Below are 21,789 nucleotides of genomic sequence, written 5' to 3' on the forward strand. Positions count from 1 at the left end.
TAGCGAGGACGACTGGGGGAGACATGCAGTTCTGGAGAGTGGGGGAAATGTGTTTTCACGTCCCTCTTCTTGAAACATAACTGTGGAATGAGTGTGTATGAGGGAGCTTCTTAAAGCTCACGACACACATCCTCCCCCAACCTTACTCTCCCACTTTTTAGACTTCTCCCCCTCCTGCTCTCAACCATAAATTTAATCAATAAGACTCCCACAATTTACCTGACCAGGTTTCTTTATACCTTTGTATTCTCTCCCTCCCTCCCACCAAACACTCAATTGCTACCAGCATTCTGTAAGCAAAAGGTTCATGACAGACAGTTTCGGGGGTTTTCAGAAAAACATATACAGCATCTTTTAATTTTACAAGCTTACAGAATTTTTCATAGGTATGGAACCTTTTTGCTCCAAATTTGACCCCCCCTGAACCCATTATTAGATTGAATCACCTACAGTCAGAAGCAAGCAAGTGAGATGGTCAAATTTGTGGGGGAAAAACATACCAAATGGTTCAGGAAGGGGAGAGAGAAAGGGGTGGAGTTCTGCAGGCAACACAGACACACACTCCCTGTCTCAAGCCTTGAGTCTTAGGAACACAAGCTTTAATAGAAGAGCAGCTCTTTTTGCCAGAAGTTTTCCATGCCCAGGTTTCCACTCCCTTTCTCCCACATCTGTTCTATATTCTGCATCGAGCTATGAGTAAGGATACACAGGCGACTCCCCAAGCAATAGCGCTCTCGCTCTCTCTCCCACTCTACCCCAAGGGGTTCTCCAGACGCGCCAGCCTTATTAACACCAAGGACAGCGCTGCAGCTTAGCTTGACAAAAGAGGCTATGCGGTGCACAAGGGCGAATCCCCAAAGCGTAGAGAGTTTCAGATGCCTGGGATGAATTTTTTTGCACCTATGCATACCTGATCTGACTTGTACAGCATGCCAAAGCTGCCAGGGCACCCGGGTAATTACATGAGAGCCCACAGCAGCAGTTGGCATTTGCCCCTTGTCACTGCTGCTTAACCCATCTTGGCAGAGGCTTCATCCAAACTATATAGGAAAGGTACAGTGGCCAATATAAACAAGGCATAGGCAGTTACTCAGGGTTGTTAAGGGTGAATCTCTGGACCATATATAATCTGATGCTGCTACTTGGGTCCATTTTTAAACTGGGGGGGGGGCGGGCGGCAGAGTACTGTTTCTATATATTGGTGCAAACGATCAGCTTTTATGGGCTTGCCAGTCTTATTGTAAAGGCAGTCAAGCCTGGATAGCTCAGTTGGTTAGAGCATGGTGCTGATAATGCCAAGGTTGCAGGTTCGATCCCCGCATGGGACAGCTGCATATTCCTGCATTGTAGAGGGTTGGACTAGATGACCCTCTGGGTCCCTTCCAACTCTACAATTCTATGATTCTAAGGCGATATATGCTCAGCAATTGCTCTAGCATCCCATGGATTTGGTACAATTGTGTCAGCAATGTGTACTTCAGGCCCCTGGGAATAACATTCAGCTTAGAGGGCCAGACAAAGAAGGCAGGTGTCGTCCTCTGATCTGACCTGCAGCACTTGCAGTTTTCAAGGTGCCACACAATATTCATGCTCCTCATTCGTGAGGAGTCACTCCTTTGGTGTGCTCTGGAACTCCGCATCTAATGGCACGAGGCAGTTGCCTTCGCTGTGCTTCTTTAGAGGCTGGCTGAAAACATTCCTATTTCAGCAAGCGTATCCAGACACATGGGGCCGTTAGTCAACAAAACAGATCCACTAGCAAAATAATTTTCCATTTGCGCAACAGAACTTCCCCCTCTCTTCTCTCCGTGTGCCCCCACGCTCTCCCCAGATCTGCTCTGTGTAAGAAGAACGGCCCCTCTTAGTCCAGCATCCTGTTCTCTCAGCAGCCAACCAGATCTATGAGAAGCATGGAAGAAAGGACATGAGGGAAACAGCATTCTTCCCACTGGACTAGACGGACCCAGCTCCTGATGACTCCAAGGGGGTGCAATGCAAAAGGCACTGTGGAGTAGGGCTGGGCGATATCTGGTTTTCAACATTGCTCTGTACCGAATCACCAGCTAAACATCGCAATATATCAATATACCACAATGTCTGAAATAAGGATAGAGCTATGTAAAGGCATTGGCTGGCTTCACTGTTTTCCCCCTCATCGTGATTTTTGCCAGCGCCTGCTCTTGCGATTCGCTGCCCCCCTTGCATGAGCCAGGGGAGAGCTGATCTGGCAGAGTTAAGAGGGACTGCAGGACTCAAGAGAGAAAAATTTGGGCTTCACGGTTTTCCCCACTTTGTGATTTCTGCATAGCACATATCATGATATATTGCCAGGTCAAAAATTATGAAACCGGTATCGCGATGTGGACTTCAAACTGGTTTGATATACCACCCAGCCGTACTGCGGAGAGGGTCAGAAGAAGGTGGAGGGGCTTGTGGCTCTCACCATAGACAAGGGTGAGGTGGGAAAGCAGGCTGAAGGGCCCCACCCCACTCCCCAGGAGCCTCATTATCAGGCATCCCCAAGTCTGGCAAAAATCTCCCCATCTCACTAGAGACCTTTCCCCGGCAAATCATCCATCTGCATCATGCTGACTCGGCCAGCTCATGGCATCCCAGTATCAGAAGCAGTACTGGGAAACACAAGCAGGAGAGTGCTGTGGTCCTGTTTCTGGACTTCCCAGAAGCATTCGCAATTGGCCACTGTGGAAACAGAATGCTGGACGAGAAAGGTCTTTTCCAAAGAAAAAATATTATCATAAACATAGTTTACTGTATTGCTACAACGCCATTCCGCTTCACTCTTTCGGCTATCAACACAGTTTTCCGTTTTCCTTTCCTTTCTAACATTGCAGTGTTACTCACGTATGTAAAGCATTAACTGGAGTAGCACACTCTCTCTAGCAAGGACTAGGTGATGTATTCTTACATTTAGCACAATAGAAAGGCAGTCTGGCCGAGGTCTGAAATCATTTCCACAAGGCAAATATATCTGAACTGTTTATAAATAAACCATTACATGATTCATTCTACAGAAAGGTCATAGGACTGTATTTATGCTCTGCTAAAACAAAATCAGAATCCTGAACTTGGAGGAGCAGGGGGAAATCCGACTACCTTTTCCTTTTCAAAACAAAAAAACCAAAAAAAGTTAATCCTGTCCCCAGAATTAGTTATGTTATTTGGTGCTGATTTCTTTATTGATCACTTCTGCAAATACTCCAAGAAGTGCGCAACATTAGCATTTAGAACAAAACATTACAATACAATACAATACAATACAATACAATTCACAAGCCACATACAGTTTCTTCATAAAATAGTCCCAAAATAATAAAAACTAAATGTTTTTTTCAAAACATGTTAAGAGGCGAATCCATATCTTTCCCTTCCCATGCTGTTGAGTGTACGCACAGCATTTCTTTGAGCCAGTAGTACAAAGCTTTCCTCGACTTCTGAAATAAGCTGAGCTACTTCTCCCAAAAGCGGAAAGTAGCGCCACAAAGGGCTTTTTATTTTTATTTTTTGGCTGGAACTCACCCGAACTCAGTCCAGGCACCTCTCAAGGTGGGCGCCATCACCATTATAAGAGAACAAGGGAGCTGTTCATGGTGTATTCCAGCACCTCATTTTCTAGAAAAATATCTAGTTCCACATATTCCTGAGGGAATCCAAATTCACCCCTAGCTGAGTCCTAAATCCCATTCTGTTTCTTACAATGCATCCCATACTGAGGGCTAATCCATATGTCTGTTTGTCCCGTGATTTCTAGGAACTGCTTTCCCCAGGAAAACCCACTGTCTACTGAATCTAATAGGGTTTTCTGCCCTATTAATTTAAGTTTTATGTTTGTTACGTTAACGTTTGTAGTGATTCAGTGGTAGACAACAGGTTTCCCCAGGGAAAGGGGTGGGACAAAAAAACACACCTCTCGAACCCATTCCTTAGAAATCATGGGACAAAGAGAAGCATGAACGATCCCTAAGAGAAATTCCTTGGCTGTGGACAAAACTGTATCAGTAGCTTATAACAAATAAACGGATCTTTCTGCGTTGAGAAGAAGAAAAAGCTAGCCTAAGCTGAGCAGTTGTGGGCATCCGAATTATATGAACAGCAGCACCACTGCCATTTGAGAATTGGTGTAACAAGCTAGCAATGAAGAACGCAAAGGGGGAAGGGCCATAGCTCAGTGGCAAAGCGTCAGCTTTGTATGTCAAAGGTCCCAGGTTCAATCCCCGAGGTCTCCAAGTAAGGGCAACTTCCTATGCGCCTATGAGGTGTTCATGTTAGCAAACATCATAGAATCATAATGTCACTTGCTTCTTATTGTCACCACCATCTATCTATCCACTCGCCATTTTTTGAGAAATGAGCTCTACTTACCCAATAACTTGATGCTCGTAATGTTGCAGTGTCCTCTGGAGAGTCTGCCTTATGGTCTGAGGCTACAGAATAAACAAAGAAAGAATGGTTTTGGTTTTTTATTAAAAAAAGTTATTAGCAGTTCGTCAGCCAGCCTAGCACTCAGCACGATGTCTGGAGGTGACTACTGATTTTATCGCTTAATCTAATGTATGGTGTCTTTCTTTCCCAATTACACTTTTTCTCTCTCTCCTCACACATCTGCTGTGCTTCCCCCAGAGAAACGGGAAGAAAGCAGCCCAGAAGTAGCAAGCTGTTTTTGTTCTACAAACACATCAATATTTCAAGGCTCTTCCCTGATATTTTAGTCCTCCGTTAAATCAGCAGTGGTTTCTTTAGCCAGCGCTGCTTAATACAAAAAGCAGCAAACAGAAAACACAATGGGCCCATTCACAAGTCGCAGCGCATCATAAACCATAGCTTATTGTGCACAACTGACTCAGGCACACTTCGCTCCTCTCCACTCGTGCCGAGAGCTATAAACACACAATCCTCTGGCTTAGTGTTACATCTTAACCAGAGATCATGGTTTGTTTCATGTACAACAAACCATAATCTGCAGCCCAAATTTGCTCTTGATTATGGCAGAGACATAGCGTTCAAACATAATACTAAGACGGGAATTATGGTTTGTTTTCTCCTGGTGAGGAGAAAAGTAGGCACGGTTCACTCATGAGCAGTATGCCACATGTTAGCTTCCAGCAGCCAATCGGAAGCCACGTCGGACGTTTGGCTTCAAAAAAACTTTCGCAAACTGGAACACTCACTTCCAGGTTTGCAACGTTCAGGAGCCAATTTGTTCAACAACTAAGGAGTTCGACTACCAAGGTACGACTGTACAGTAGTACCTCGGGTTACACACACTTCAGGTTACACACACTTCAGGTTTCATACTCCGCTAACCCAGAAATAATGCTTCAGGTTAAGAACTTTGCTTCAGGATGAGAACAGAATCGTGCTCCGGCGGCGCAGCGGCAGCGGGAGGCCCCATTAGCTAAAGTGGTGCTCCAGGTTAAGAACAGTTTCAGGTTAAGTACAGACCTCCAGAACGAATTAAGTACTTAACCCGAGGTACCACTGTATTTCTTACCCACCCTTCACTGTGAGAGCCCAGCGCAGGTTAGAAAAATGAAATAAAAAATTCTGAAAACAAACTGCTACAATTACTTTTTTTAAAAAAAAAAAAGATTCATAAGGGACCAAAACAGTACAAATGTGAGGACCACAAAACAAAATACCTCAAAGGCCAACTTAAAAAGGTGTATCATCAGATTATGGTAGAAGGCCTCATTAGGGGAAGTGCGCCTCGGTTTAAGAACAGTTTCAGTTTACAAACGGACTTCCAGAATGGATTAAGTTCGTAAACCGAGGTACCACTGTATTATCAAATAGAACAAGCAATACGAAAGTTGTGCCAGCAGAAAGAATGAGTGTAAAAGCAGCATAAAACTACAAAGAAATGCAAGAGCAATAAAGAAACAGCACTAAAAAACAAGGAAAACATAACTATGAGACAGTGACAGACGCAGGCAGGAGAAAAAGGCTGGAATGGATCTGTAGCTTCTGCCTGCATCTGTCACTGGAAGCAGTCTCCTGCTTTCTGCCATTGCTGGAGCCAATCACCCAAGTGTCACTTGCAGATCCATTCCAGCCTTGTTCTTCCGCCTGCATCTCTCTCTGCTTCATTCCTCCTCCCTTTGGCCTTCATCTCTCCCCATCAATGCTTCCCTGAGTCATGGCAGCCGAGGGAGCCAGGGGTGCCGCCTCGTACTGTCATCTCCTCAATGCAATACCTGTAAGAGTTCTTATATGACAGTGATCATTCATCTGGCATGCATCTTGATTTGCTTGCAGGATGTTTCTATGTCCCCCATTTACAAACCTTTCTTCATCCCATACTTTTCAATGCATTTCCCTGTCACTTTCCAAGTTGCAAAGAAGTCCCATTCTTTTTTCAAGTGGATTTGTCGAGCTGGAGCGACAGACCACTTTAACCTACTTTAATTGTGCAAACCTAAATTTCCAGGCATGTGCTTGAATCCCTCCTGCAAAAAAGTGACAGTCTGAAGGCGCTTTAATTTCGCATGGCACAGTTGATATGTGTGTTTGAGCCTGCAAATGCATGGATAAAATGGTTGCTATTTATTGCAAAAACAAAACTGGGAAGATTGCTCACATATTACTTAATTTTGATAAATGTGGCTTTAAAACACACATTAAGAAAATCAGCTTGGCAATAATGATCCCTGCGTGGACTCCAAATTGCAGAGGTGAATATAAATTGCTTTTAATTACGTGTACTTCCATGAGGGACCTTGAACTTCAGCTGTATTTTAGGTCTTGAACGCTGAATTCAGTCATCTTTCTCCTGTCCTGTCAATATGCAAGAAAAGGAAGGTCATCATGCCAAGTCAATTTAATAAAAACTGTGATAAATCACAGTTCAATTATTCTCGCTGCAACGGCAGCACAAACGAAAGATCCATACAATGCCCAATATCGGCCGTAAGTAGAAGGCACAACTTGTAGGAGCCTTATTCTAACAGCAGGAGCTAGCAATTTACCTGGCCTTTTGCATTTAGATGTGCAGCTCAGCATAGACTTGAAAAACAAAGAAGGGAAATAGGGTTAAGCCTTTGAACAGGTTTGGGATTGTTGGGTTTTTTTAAAAAAAAAATCAAGTTGGCAATTACATCTGCTCTCAGCAGGAGTCAAATTTACTGTCTCAGGAAAGCATTTAAAAATCTGATGTGCTCTAGCAAAATAAAATAAAATAAAATAAATCAACAGAAGCTCTATCTAAATGAGACCACACATAAAGAAGCAGCTTCCTCCCATTTGGAGAAGCAGGTGTTTAAAACCTAAGGACCTGATGGAGCAGAAATTCTCTTCAGATGCTGCTTGGGGGGGGGGTCAATTTAGCAGCTCCACAGCACCAATTTTTGCTGAGAAGAAAGGGATAAAAGAAGAACACAGTGTTCATCTCCCAGGAATTAAACTCTTTCTCCATTGACTTTTATCTTGAAACCTGAGGTCAATTTGACCAGTTGCCAGATTTTGCACAATTAGAATGAAACAAAGAAAAACTGGCAACTCTATAAAGACAATACGCAATTAAATTACGCAAACAGTAACCTGTCTCTTTTTTTAAAAGCATTTGTTTTGCTTTGCATTATTCAACAGCGTCAAGTGCTCTTAACCTACCTACGTCCCTATCTTTTTGTTACTATTATTATTCATTGAATTTATCTTCATTTGCATCACTTTCATCATCCGATTCCTATTCACAGATACCTGCAGTTACAGGAAAACAGAAAGCCAGGACAAAAATGTTTTCTGCAGCTGTGAGGTTTCGTGGAATAAAAAGCTGTCCTGTCTGAAGCGAAGCATTTTAGAAACATGTCCTTTCTCACTTGTGGTAAAGACTACAGGCCCTATTTGCCTTAGGCATTTAAAGCAGTGTCATACCACACTGAACACCATGGCTTTCCTCAAAGAATATTGGGGACTGTAGTCTGTTAAGAGGGCCGAGAGTTTTTAGGAGACCCGTGTTCCTCTCATGGTGTTACAACTGCCAGAGTAGCTTAACAATTGCAGGGGTAATCGTAGCTCTGTGAGGGGAATATGGTCATGTACCACAATACATGACTGGTGACCGTGAGCCAAATCCACCCCGGTTGATCGCAATTAGAGCATCAAAATTAGGAAACTACTTTTGGTATCATATATTTTGGACGCCTCATTACACAGAGCGCCTCCGGCAGTGACTTCACAGTCTAACCTCCAAGTTCATTATCTCGTGAGGATATGTGACATTTACACCAAAGTCACAATTATGTGTTATCACTGTGGTAAATGGACAACAGCTAACTGGTAAAATTTAATCCAGATTCTCAGCCACACACATTTAGGAAAGAAAAACAACAAGAAGAATCCCAGGTCTTATTTAAGAAAAGGCATGGCCCTCCCAGTGTTTCAAACCATGCTGATTCTGCCTCAGGAGAACTTTTCTCATGAGCCACAATTAAACATGGAGGACTTCTTGTTCTAAACACTTGCTAATTTTGTAATGATAACATTGGTATAGTTGTTGTGAGGTTATTGTGTGCATTTGTGTTTATTTCTTTTTTTAAAAAAACACCACAATATTTACTGCTGCTTTGCAACTTAACTTAATCTAGAGTGGGCCCTTCGGATCTCTTTCCTACTCCCTAGTAAAATATCTTCCCTGCCCCAGGAGTTATCAGGGGGCAGGCCCAGTCCTACCATTAGGCACAGAAAGGAAACTGCTTCAGGCAGCAGGTGTCCCTCCCAACAGTCTCCCTAAGCCGTTAAACCTGCTCTGCACCTCTTAAGATAGCCTACTGCACTCAGGTAGAGTGCAGGGTGCTGTTCCAAGGATGGTGCTAAAATAAGATTCAACTACCAATCCAGTTTATTGGGGGGTGAAGGAGGAACACCATATTATCCTTTGCTTCAGGCAGCAAAATGTGTTGGGCCCAATAAAGTGAAAGATAGGGGACTCTTAATGAAGCCTACAAGCCTCACCCTTCAATTCCCCCCCTCCCACATTTGCTAAAGTATGCCTCCATGAAGACTTCTAGAGGCAAGGGGATGACGTGCCCTCTGCCCTTTCGGTAATTTGGGCATTTTGCCTCTCCTTCCATAAAATCTGAAACAGCATATCAAGCAAGTATGTTAGAAGGGCTTGCCAATGGGCTTCACCTCCAGGGTCCCCTGCCTGTGGAAATCAAGCACATGAGCCTTATGCCTGAGCTACTCGCTTTCCATAGGCTGCCCTTTATGAAAATGTAGAATGTGAAGCTACTGTTAGAATTCCTGCTCCATGATTGCAGTCATGGGATTTTTGTCTAGCACATGATGGTGTATGTTTTGACTCCACAGAGTGGGAAGTGATGGAGACACGATGTTTGTGTTACTGTGTTCCATGAAGTGGGACTATTGTTCTTTCTCTTTGCTGTCTGATGCTTGAGAGAGAGGGAGCCATGTTGCAGTGCTCCGTGTGTGTTTATTATATGTAAATAAAGTAGATTAGCCAAAATGCTGAGTTGCTGAGGTCTGTCACGAAAAGCTGCAAAAACTCTGCGGATCCCTAAGTGTGCCAGTGTCGGTTGGCATCAGTTGCTGTGATGTTCGGGCAGAAGAAAGCTCTTGAAGCTCCCAAACGAATGGCCAGGAGGGAGAGAAAATGCCAGTCGGGCATGTGTCGCTACCAGGGTCCTACTCGAGTGTAGGCTGAACTCCTGACAGCTACACCTTCCTCTTGAGATTAAAAGCTGTTTAGACATGCAAGTGTATTACCTCTAAAAGCCGGGGGGGGGTGCAGATGAAGATCACTGAATACAAGCAAATATTTAAAAGCAACCAATGTCACAGGTTACATTTGAGCTAAAAGGAAGTCTGTTGAGTTTGGAAATCCAGAGCCTAGACACGCCGCCCATCTCTGACAGAGTCCTACTACTTCTTGGGGAAGAGGTTCCATCTAAACCTAATAGGATCCTCCCCTCACTTCTCAGCGAGAAGCTAAGTGACTTCTAGCAGAGCCATTAAGGCACTTCAACTGTCATGCACTTATGAAGTGCATGCTTAAAACGTCTAAAGCGCACCAAAGTTAAAGATCTGAAGAGCAAAACGATGCCTGCCAGAGGAGCTACTTGGTGAGTATAACTGTCCCAAAATATAAGAAAAGGGAAACTTAAAAGTCCTGAGAATCACTGGCAACCACCAGGAAATGCTTTTCATCTTTAGTTTGGGCTTAAGTGGCCAGGCCCGCAACCCTAGAGAGCAGTGGGGAGGCTGGTCGGTTAGGCTGAATAGCACACTATTGTGTTGCCCTTGTAAAGATAAAGGTAAAGGGACCCCTGACCATTAGGACCAGTCGTGACCGACTCTGGGGTTGCGCGCTTATCTCGCTCTATAGGCCGAGGGTGCCGGCGTTTGTCTGCAGACAGCTTCCGGGTCATGTGGCCAGCATGACTAAGCCACTTCTGGCGAACCAGAGCAGCACATGGAAATGCTGTTTACCTTCCCGCCGGAGCGGTACCTATTTATCTACTTGCACCTATTTATCTACTTGCACTTTGACGTGCTTTCGAACTGCTAGGTTGGCAGGAGCAGGGACCAAACAATGGGAGCTCACCCCGTCACAGGGATTCGAACCTGCCAACCTTCTGATCGGCAAGTCCTAGGCTCTGTGGTTTAACCCACAGCACCACCCGCATCCCTTGTTGCCCCTGCAGAACTCAGCAAAGAGATGGGTGCGGGTAAAATTCAAATCAATGGGTTCAGTCATTGGCTTTTGCTCCATCTCCCTGCCTTCCACCCTCCCTGTACTAGTACATAAAGCCCCAAATGACCTGGTGGTGCAAGTACCTTTAAAGGCACCTTCCCCAATATCAACAATTTCTGATCCTACAATCATTGGCTGAGGCCTTGTTAGTGGTGAAGCCATTGAGGGCTGCCCAACTGCGCCTGATCCATACGGGGCCTTTTCAGTGGTGGCTCCACATTCGTGGGATGCCTTCCCCCATGAGGGATGCCTGACTCCGTCATCATTAACTTTCAGGAGGAATTTGGAAACATTCCTGCTTACCATGAGGCTGGAGAATGCTGTTCCTGGCAACCCAGTGATCACTGGATACAAGAACATTTTTAAACTACAATTGCTTTTAAAACGTTTTAACTGCTTTGGAATGTTTTTACTTTGTTTTTAAACTGTGTGTCTGTCTGCCGCCCTGGCCTCCTTGGGGAAGGAAGGGCAAGGTATAAATTTAAATAATAGTCATACTGAGCACCAGCCACCACTGCTAGAGAACCATAGCTCATGCATAGCTGGAACGGATTCTGAAAATGGAAAGGCATCGAGATGGAAAGAGGATACAGTCCCTAACAGAGAAGAATGGCAAACCAAGCTGATGGGCTATGTTGAAATGGCAAAGCTGACTGGAAAACTCAGGAACCAAGAGGACTAAAACTTTATAAAAGAATGGGAAAAAATTATAAGTTATCTAAGAGACCGCTGTAAGCAGATGGAAACATTGGCAGGATTTTGATTTCACTTGTAGTGCTTCATGGAAAATATAGATTGATAAGAGTTTGAAGAAGATGCAGTTTTAAATGATTAAAATGGGACTCCAGGGAAAGGGGGGGAATCCTCAGATTCAGAGGCATCTCTTTATCTGATATGTAACTGATTTTTTATAATTTTTCATTGCAAAAACCAAATTAAAAACTTTGAAAAATGGAAAGGAGTCTTGGTAGTTTCACCATGCCCTCAGCTGCAGTAAAAACAGTGCCCTGCCTGTCTAGATTGCTGAACATCAGCCATGTTCTGTAAAGAGTGAATAGCCCCAACAGTGCCAATGTTGTTGTTTTTTTAAAAAAACACACACGAAACAACAGATCATAGCAATGTCAAATACTTGTCATAGGACTAAAGTTAAATACAGAAGGACTCTGATGTCATAAGTAACACTAAGTAAAGCTGAAATTCCAAAATGACTTGTGAAGGTTTGAGAAATGGTGCGCTTAATGGTCTCTGCCAACGTATCAAATATAGATACACCACAGTGCAGTGAATGATTCGCACTAGACTAATCTGTTGCAGAAATGTATCCAGCAAGGCTAGATTCTAAGTTCTCTGATACAATTTCTTGAAATTTCAGGCAAGTTATACGCAGTGCTATTTTTCTAGAAAAGGAGGTGTCGGAACTCACCATGACACCTCCCTCATTCTCTTTGAATAGCAATGGCGCTCACCTGAGAGGTGCCAGAACTGAGTTCCTGTGAGTTCCAGGTAAAAAGAAGCCTTGGTTAGAAGAAAGCTAAGAGCAAGGCCTCAGCTTTTAAAAAATAAAATAAAATTTGCATCTTAGGTGAACGTCTGTTAGGTGAACCTTTTGCAGTTGTGACCACTGAGCTCTGTCCCTGTAACTGTCAAAACCTACTAAAGGTTTTCAAAAGGTAAAGGACCCCTGGACAGTTAAGACCAGTCAAAGGCGACTATGGGGTTGCGATGCTCATCTCATTCAGGCCGAGGGAGCCGACGTTTCTCCACAGACAGCTTTCCGGGTCACGTGGCCAGCATGACTAAACCGCTTCTGGCACAATGGAACACCGTGACGGAAGCCAGAGCGCATGGAAACACTGTTTATCTTCCTGCCGCAGCGGTACCTATTTATCTACTTGCACTGGCATGCTTTCAAACTGCTACGTTGGCAGAAGCTGGGACAGAGCAACGGCAGCTCACTCCGTCACAGGGATTCGAAACGCCAACCTTCCGACGGGCAAGCCCAACAGGCTCAGTGATTTAGACCACAGCACTACCCACATCCCAACCTACTGGGCCCCACAGAGCAAATCAACTCCAATGCCACAGATATTTTGGGGAAGTGATTTCCAGATAGTTGAATCGAAGTCAAAAGAAGATAAATGCTTTGTGATTCAGATCATGTGCTGCTTACTGACTAGACAAATATAGTTGGAAATAGCCCTTTACCAGCTCATTGTCCCTTCCTATAACTGCCAGAAATAAAATATACGATACTAACCAAGGAAATATGCGCAAATTAGCATGATTTGCATCACTTATGCCAGTGTGGTTGGGGATGTTGGGGCTTGTTATTATCTTTATTATGATTTGCAGTATTTACAGCACATTCTTCATTAAATATTTTCAACTGCAGAGCAAGTGGGGGAAGCAATAAAAATAAACAGAGAGAAACAGCAATATACAAACATTGCAAAATCATATAAACAGGTCCAAATAAACAACAAATTAACAACTCCATCATAAAGCAAACAAAATCACAGTGGAAAAAAAAATTATTTTTAAAAGCTATGCTCCAACCTGGGGCTGGAAAATACACTAAAATTGTACATACAGTACAAACCTGCTCCAAATTAAGTCCCACTGAGTTGAATGGGACTTGTTTCCCAATAAGCATATATAGCATTACAGCTTCGAACAAATAAATATACTGTAATTATGTTTATTTGGTTATTAAGGCTGCAATCCTAACTCTACTTTCCTCTGAGTAATCCCCAATGAATTCAGTAGATTGTGCTGTTAGTTAATAAGTGAGTTATAATTTTATGCCATCTATCCAGCTATGTTTTCTGTGTCTGGTTTATGCTTAATTATTACAACAACAATTTTATTATTTGTACCCTGCTTATCTGACTAGATTACCCCAGTCTCTTTGCAGAAAATTTGCTTAAAGCATTTTCACAATGGATTTTCTAAGTTTTATAAATCTGTTGTCTCTTGCACCCACAGACTGGTTTTTCACTCGTTTCGTAACCACAAGGCTACATTTCCGATTGGAGTCCATTTTTCACTGCCAGTTATGCCAACGTCTTTGCAGATTTTATTTTATTTTTGCTTAACCGTGTAATTTCTAACTTTTCGCAAGTGCTGACAACAACCAGCAACCTGCATCACTCAGAGGAATAGTTTACAGAACTTTTCTGTGCTCTGTATAATATTCTACATAAGGCTATGGCTCTCCCATATGTTACAGAAAACTCACTTATTTTTCTTTCTTTCTTCAACTTCCTATTTCCAACACCTCCTGCTTTCTTCCATCCATTTCATACCTGCCAATTACCAAGTGGAAGCACAGCATGGGAGAGCTCCCCCCTGTGCTAAGACAGCATTGCAAAGAAATTGCAAGGTAGCAGCTTTCAGCTAAACATCAGGGGAAACTTCCTAAGCCATTCAACAGTGACACAGACTGCCTCAAGAGATGGGGATTTGGTGCCCAATGGGACTGGCAGGGCAGAAGGCAGAGAACTCATTGGAGGAAGAGCCAGGGCCAATGACAGGTGGAGCCATAGAATCATAAAATCACAAAATGGAAAAGATGGAAAGGACCCCGAGGGTCATCTAGCCCAACCCTCCTTCAACGCAATGCAGGAATCTCAAATTGCAATGGTTGAGGTCCAGCTGTTTACAACAACGGGATTCAAAACCGGGGGGATGAGTAGTATGGTGGTTTTCAGCTGCAGTGGAGCAAGAATAAAAAGGTAAAGGTAAAGGGACCCCTGACCATTAGGTCCAGTCATGGCCGACTCTGGGGTTGCGGCGCTCATCTCGCTTTATTGGCCAAGGGAGCCGGCGTACAGCTTCCGGGTCATGTGGCCAGCATGACTAAGCCGCTTCTGGCGAACCAGAGCAGCACACGGAAACGCCGTTTACCTTCCCACCAGAGTGGTACCTATTTATCTACTTGCACTTTGACGTGCTTTCAAACTGCTAGGTTGGCAGGAGCAGGGACCGAGCAACGGGAGCTCACCCCATCGCGGGGATTTGAACCGCTGACCTTCTGATCGGCAAGTCCTAGGCTCTGTGGTTTAACCCAAAGCGCCACCCGCGTCTCGGAGCAAGAATACAGATGGGTCATTGGCAATCTCTCCCCATCGTGAAAATGGCCCATTAGTGAGACTGAAAGAATGAAAATAGAGAGGGGGGATGACGAATCAAACGCTTGTCTGATCCACTGCAGCTGGAAGCCAGGAACACCGCAGTGCTGAGCATAAGAGTCCTGGCATCACAGAACTGTAGAAATGGAAGGGACCGCAAAGGTCATGTCATCCAAACTCCTGCAATACTAAGGAGGAGGAAGCTGATAGGCAATGCTGCCTCTGAGATGAGCTGTAAGTAAGGCAGGCAGGTGCGGGCTGGCTGAGGGTAGATTGCTGTTGCTGGGGCAGTGTCCCATTAGCCCTCATACATCAGCTTCCGCTGGTGGAATCTCCTTCAGTGGAGGGTTCAGACTGGAGCTGGATGCCTACTTTTCAGGGATGCTGTAGTTGCATCCTGCGTTAAGGCTGCACCGAGCGGGAGTTGGACTAGATGACTTTGGAGGAATCTCTCCCGGTTCCAAAATTCAATTATTCCAAAGACTCTCTCATTACTGAAGAGAATAGCGATCATTCGCTTGGAACCAATTCGCGTATAGCTTGTACATCACTTGATTTTTCATCTTTTGCATCACAGCTAAATGCATGAGTCAACTCCTTTGAAAATATTTGCGTTTGAGATGATGTGGAAGTTCTATCTGGGGTGTTTGATCTCCAGTTTCAAGTCACCCACTTGATGCTATAGTCATAAAATGATGGGCATGTGCATTATGTGTGAAATCAGCCCACAAAGAATTGTGTTTGATGGATCCTGCCTTTGAATAAAAAGGCTGGGCCGGATAACCTTCAGTTCCTTTCTAAATTTATCCTGCATACACTCCAGTTATCTCTAAATTTAAGCCCAGAATAAAAGCAATACAACCCAAGCATTGTTAAATGTATATCGGGAGCATCTTTAAGCTCCTGATCCTATGTAGTGTGATAGAAGGTGAAAAAAGTTGTCCCAGGCATACACAATTCATAATCCATCAATCCGAATGTAAACCACCAGTCATTTATGACAACCACCAAGGGTTTGACAAGCGCCCTAGTTTTGCTGCCTGTCTACAACTAAAAAAAAATAATGAAGTGATTGTCACATATCTGGCAGGCCACAATGCGCACTAGGTGGGCTGTGCTTGATTTGGTGGGTCACAGACTTATAATGTGCAAAAGCACGACTTACTCCAAATCTAGGTAATCCATCTAGCAATCACGATTATTAAGATTTAAGAAATAATTTCTTGAATGTTCCAATATGCTGGCATGTACGGTTACTATTCTGGGAGAGAAGACTCAAACAAATGGAACTGCCATTGTGCAATGCAGCCATCTGATCAGAATGAAATATTTTGCATCTGAGATTCAGATCTAAACTCCAGGATAACAACACACCACAACGTGACACTTGCCTCTATTTCCCTTCCTAACACATAGTTTGGAAACGATGATAAATGTCAATGAAGTATCGTAATCTGCAATTTAATCATGATCAAGGATCGCAAACCAGGGTTTGATTCTGGTTTGGGAGGGAGGCGATTGCTAGTTCAGACATGATGATAAAACAGGCATAGGCAAACTCAGCCCTCCAGATATTTTGGGACTACAACTCCTATGATCCCTAGCAAACAGGACCAGTGGTCAGGGATGATGGGAATTGTAGTCCCAAAACATCTGGAGGGCCAAGTTTGCCTATGCCTGTGATAAAACATCGCCTGAGCTAAACAAGAAGAAATTAGTTGGGTCTGCGGAAACTCAGGAACCAGAAGCAGCCCCCCCCCCAATCTTCCAAACCATATTGCCTTGCATATAAACCATCATAGGCGGCCTTTGCTAATTCACTATCAGCCTAAGCCAGACTCCCCTCCCCCAATCTGCAAAATTGGAATAGAAATGCCAGCACAGAGCAGACTTTGGCCTTTCAAATTTAAGTGGCACCCTGCGCATGCCCAAAATTTGGTGCGACCCCTGCCTCTCGCCTGCCGTTCTGCTCTGTTCACTATGTCACAGTTGCAAAGCCCTGCAGCGCCCCAGCAGATCATGCAGGGTTGTGATAAAGGCATGCAATAATTTTGTAAAACAGTTTGAACACTCAGAAGCGCTATATAAATTCTGCTGTTCTTATGGGAAACTGCAGTGTATTTTGGTGCATGGGTTTGTTTTTTTTACATGGAGTCAGTCCATTGGTCCATCTAGCTCGGAATTTTTCAACCTTGGGTCTCCAGCTGTTTTTGGACTACAGTTACCATCATCCCTGGCCACTGGTCCTACTAGCTAAGGATGATGGGAGTTGCAGTACTAAAACAGCTGGCGCCACAAGTTTGGGAAACCCTGATCTAGCTCAATATTGCCAACACAGACTGACAGTAGCTCTTCAGGGTTCTGGTTGGAGTGTCTCTCCCGGTCCCTCCAGGGACTGAATCTGGGACTTTCTGCATGCAAAATAGGTGCTATACCACTGGGCTATAGACCTAGTAAACGCTATCGTGCCAAATTGAGAAGTGATGTGGTGTAGCATCAAAGAGGCTGAGCAAAAAATCGAGACTTCCCCAGCTCATATCTGTGCTCTGCAATAAACACTCTTGTCTTAGACAAGCCACACACTCTCTGCCTCCCCCACCCCCTTTTTAATATGGGGCATAATAATACTGACGTACCTTATGACAATATAAAAACGTTAAATATGAAATATTGTTATTGAATGTACTGTGAAGAAGTAGAGGCAGGGATGTATGCAAAGCACCTTTTCAGCAGCAGAGATCTGCAGTGATAATTACTAAAGTAACTTGAAAACCAAAGCAACAAGTTGTCTGTTGGCTCAGCCATGATCTGGAAAATTAACTTACAAATGTATAATCCTCCAAGTGGCTGGGTGGGAAGACGACCCAGAACGGTCAGAAGGAGCATTCCCCTTAAAATGTGTTTGTTTCCTCATATTAACAGTGGCAAATAAATATTCTTTTATGGTCTGGATGTCTGAACCTACCTTTTAAGCTATCTCATTATGGGAGGGTTAATGATGCATCAAAATGTGAAAATATAACTGCTAAAATCTGAAGCAGTGCCAGCTCTGGATGATCTTGGGATGGAGAGGGGAATATGACAATGTGCTTTATCAGATCACTTTGAAACATACCGTACAAGATTTATGAAAATTATGCCACTATCTTATTAGATAGATAATATATACTGCAGGCTAGCTGGGATGTCTTTGGTTAATTTTGACATCATAGCACCAACTGTTAGGTCTGCTTACTCAAAAAAAAAGAGGGGGGAGTTGGAAGCCAATGAAAGAAAATGCTAGTTAAACAAACTGTACTACAGTTAACCATGTAATATACTGATAAATCTCTTCATCTATATCCAGCAAGGTGCTCGTTTGCTTTATCCACTGTTGTCACGATGAATAAAAAGGATGTCAAAAGCAAGGATGAACCATAGCAATTGACAGACCAATAAATCAAAAGCTCAGATAGAGATCATTTTTACCAAAAATAGGAAGGTGGCACACAGACAATAGATTGCCCAGTGATTCCTATCATTTACCAACTATAATTTGACTAGAACCGATCAAACCACCACAAGTGCAATGATAACTGCAGCATGTTTTATATTGCAATCTCCACCTCCAACAACTAGAGATCATTATCTCTAGCTGTAATAGTATAGGTGGAACTGTTTACCCCTTCTTGGGGGGGGGGGGCAATTCTGTTTCCTAATATCTAGAAATCAGCAATCATCTTTTGCAGGACCACAGTCTACACAGGATTATTCCAGTTCCCTAGCATCAAAATTCTGCATGACCAACTGCCTTGATTTTCCCCCCCTACGCCTGTCGAAACCTATTTATCAAAAATCAGAATTGTACGCTGCAATCCTAAACACTGGGTGCAAATGCCATGAATTGGAGGGAGAAAGGGGAGAGAATAAAGATAATCTAATTTACTGCACTCCTGCCTGACATCAGAAATTATGGTTAAGCTACCAACTTGTTCACTCTGGCTTCTGACACAGTACAAGGATCTCCTACGGCTCCTGTCCAAGGTTAAGACTGAGATTTGAGTGCTTTCAGCATTTCATTAACTCCAAAACAAACTATTTCAGCACAGATAAAAGAGTAAAATTTAGCCGGTGCTTTCAGGACACGGCAATAGCATTTCAACGAACACTTGTCATTTACAGCAAAAATTGTTGTTTATTACATCCAGTAATGTGAAAGCTCTATGCCAGTGGGAATGAGGGAGCAGAGAAGCACACCTGCATTTTTAGACACAACTTATGAACATGCCAAAGTTGTGCTGATTGATGAAGTATACAAAGCAACGACACTGATGAACTCAATTCACTGATTTCAAGATGGTGTCAATTCCACCCTTAATATTTTGCACACTTTGTAAAATGGCACGAAAGAGCTCCCACAAAACAGATCAAAGCAGAGGAAGAAGGTGCTCCGTGGTTTGCTACCATGGCTAAACTGCATTCATCCTAAGCACCTCTTTCCTAATAATCTCTCCACCAATTTTAGCATCTCTCCACAGCGCTGAGAAACAAGAGAGGCATTGCAGTTGCTGTAAAACGACGCTGGTAAGTTCTAGATGTCCATCAAGCCAAACAAACAGGGCTAACAGGTGGAATGCTAAGCATCCCCCCAACTAAAGGCAGATTTCACTTTCACCACAATAGTGACCCGACAGCACCGATTTATTATTCCCCATCAGAGGGAAAGGCATTGATTCACTTCTATGAGAGTGTGTAAAGGGGGAAACGCAGGGATGCAATTAGAGGCTAACTGCACTCCTGTCCCTGCTAATCACAAACACACAGCTCAGTTGGCAGATGACTTGCTTTGAATGAAAATGGTCCCAGGTTCAAGCCGGTGGGGACCATACTGGGCTAGGTGGACTTGGTATAAGGCAAACAAGATTCCATAGCCGGTGACAGAAAGTGACAGTATGTGGGGAATATCTTTTATATGAGAGGCTCTATTCTAGGGCTGAGTTCTAGCACTGAAAACAATTTATGGACCTGAGTGCTGGTGAGCTATTGCAGACATTGACATACAGGTGTCATATGAAAACCTGCTTCCATCATTTTATATTTAGCTATTATTTCAGCATAGATTTGGAGCAGAGGTGCAGCATGAAGATAGGGAGCTTAACCTTTTCCCCTGTTGAGTGTTTCCCCACTTCCAATCACTCCCACAAGCTGTTTTCACCCCTGCAGAGCATATAGAAGTTTCTCGAGATTCTGTCACACTCTAGTGTGACCAAGAAAGAGAACTCTGGTTTGGAGAAGTAAAGCACCGCAACTGGGAACAAGGCTGCGGTGGGGGCAAACTCCACACATGGTGCTTGAGTTATTATCACGGATCACAAACCCAACGAGGGACACAGGGAGCTCCATGCAATATCCTCTCTTCCCAACCACCATGATGATTGGAATTTTGCTAGTCCTATACATAAATGGCAAACTCGTTCTCCACAAGGGTCCTTAACAAGACAAAACAGCACCATCCACATGCAGGAGAGAAGTATCAGTATGCTTGGGGAAACCGTAAAGGTTGCAGCAAGGCATAAGCTCTTTAGAGGAAAAACCCCATGATGGAGGACACCCCAAAACAGCCCAATGCAGACTGAACATGATCAGAAGGTGTGGAAAAGGGGAGAACGGGATGCAAAATCTTGGAACCCTAACAGGAGCATTCCAATACTTTCCTGCAGATACCAGTTGCGTTTTCTAATTCCAAACCATTGATTTGTTATCTCCAGCCTCCCTGGGAAATGCCCCAGTTTCCAGAGCTGCTGAAACACGTGGCTCCTTTCCTTCCTGAAACGCTGTAAACAGGAGATAGGGTTCTTTTTTCCCCTTCAGATTTTTCCTTTCAATGCTCAGGACAATGGGAGCCTTAGAAGGTGTACTGCACCCAAGATAAGTGGTCAGTTCATTGTTCTCTGATTGGATTCTCAGCAGCAGTCTTTGAAACTCAGCACATGGGTCCACCTGACATGCACAGAAGTAACTAGGAGCAACAGCTAATCATAGTAGGAAACTTCGGAGGCTTTTCCACTAAAGGGGCCCAAAATTGTAAGAGCTAAAGTCAAACAGCAAAGCAATCATCGCCGGCAGAAATAAGAGCAGCTTCTCCACACTGATGAGAATCTTCGCAAGGAGCCAGTGCAGATCACTGGAGTGCAAGAGGCTAAGCCGGTGCATTGAGAGCCTGGCTACACCTTACACATTAATCCATGTAACCAAACGACAGCTGCCCGTTTCTTTTTAAAGGAAATGACACTTTGGGAATCCAGTGGGATTCAAGCTGCAAAAGCAGCCTCGTTTGAGGAAGGGGGTATTTGGATCGGAGAAGCGACAGGCACACACATTCTTCTCCTTTGCTCCAAATTGCCCAAAATGACTTTTCCTGGGGTGTGGACCATCAGAATTCTCATGCTCAGGTCCTGCTTGCATTTGCATGCTACATATACATCTAAAACACCCACACAGGAAGCAGCCTCATCCTGAGTCAGACTCAATAATGTCTACTCTGATTGACAGTAGCTCTCCAAGTCTTCAGACAGGTGATATTCCCAGCTCTACCTGAGGATGCCAGGGACTGAACCTGGGAGATCCTACATGCGAGGAAAAGCTCTTAACACTGAGTTACATGGCCCTTTCCTAAGTCCTAAGACATCATCAGCATTTAGGAGCGTAACAGAGGAACCCAGAGCTGGGAAAGTGGGGAAATGTTGGGTTTAGGAGAAACTCTGACCATAGGATCTGGAAATAAAGGGACAGTGCTTTGATGATGGAAGCAAGGGGAATAGTTAAGGATAACCAAAAACTGAAATACAGTAGTGACAGAAAAGGTGTCACAGAGGAAGTGTCCAACAGTTATTGCGATACAGACTGTGTAAGAAGTGTAAAGAAGATCAACAGGGAGCCTGGCAAGTG

The 21,789-nt window shown here is 43.8% G+C and overlaps 1 protein-coding gene and 1 non-coding gene across 2 annotated transcripts in view; one reads left to right on the plus strand and one right to left on the minus strand.

Annotated features, from left to right (window-relative positions):
* GUCY1A2 (guanylate cyclase 1 soluble subunit alpha 2) overlaps positions 1 to 21,789 on the minus strand; it is a 145,021-nt gene that overhangs the window by 121,146 nt on the left and 2,086 nt on the right. Inside the window, exon 2 of the mRNA XM_053385738.1 lies at positions 4,381 to 4,442. Within this exon, the coding sequence (XP_053241713.1) occupies positions 4,381 to 4,442 (62 nt within the window). The remainder of the gene's footprint in view (positions 1 to 4,380; positions 4,443 to 21,789) is intronic.
* On the plus strand, positions 1,255 to 1,328 carry TRNAI-GAU (transfer RNA isoleucine (anticodon GAU)). Its single transcript has one exon. It is a non-coding gene; the product is annotated as a tRNA-Ile (tRNA).

This window comes from Podarcis raffonei, chromosome 4, assembly GCF_027172205.1.
Source record: "Podarcis raffonei isolate rPodRaf1 chromosome 4, rPodRaf1.pri, whole genome shotgun sequence".
Lineage (NCBI taxonomy): Eukaryota > Metazoa > Chordata > Lepidosauria > Squamata > Lacertidae > Podarcis > Podarcis raffonei.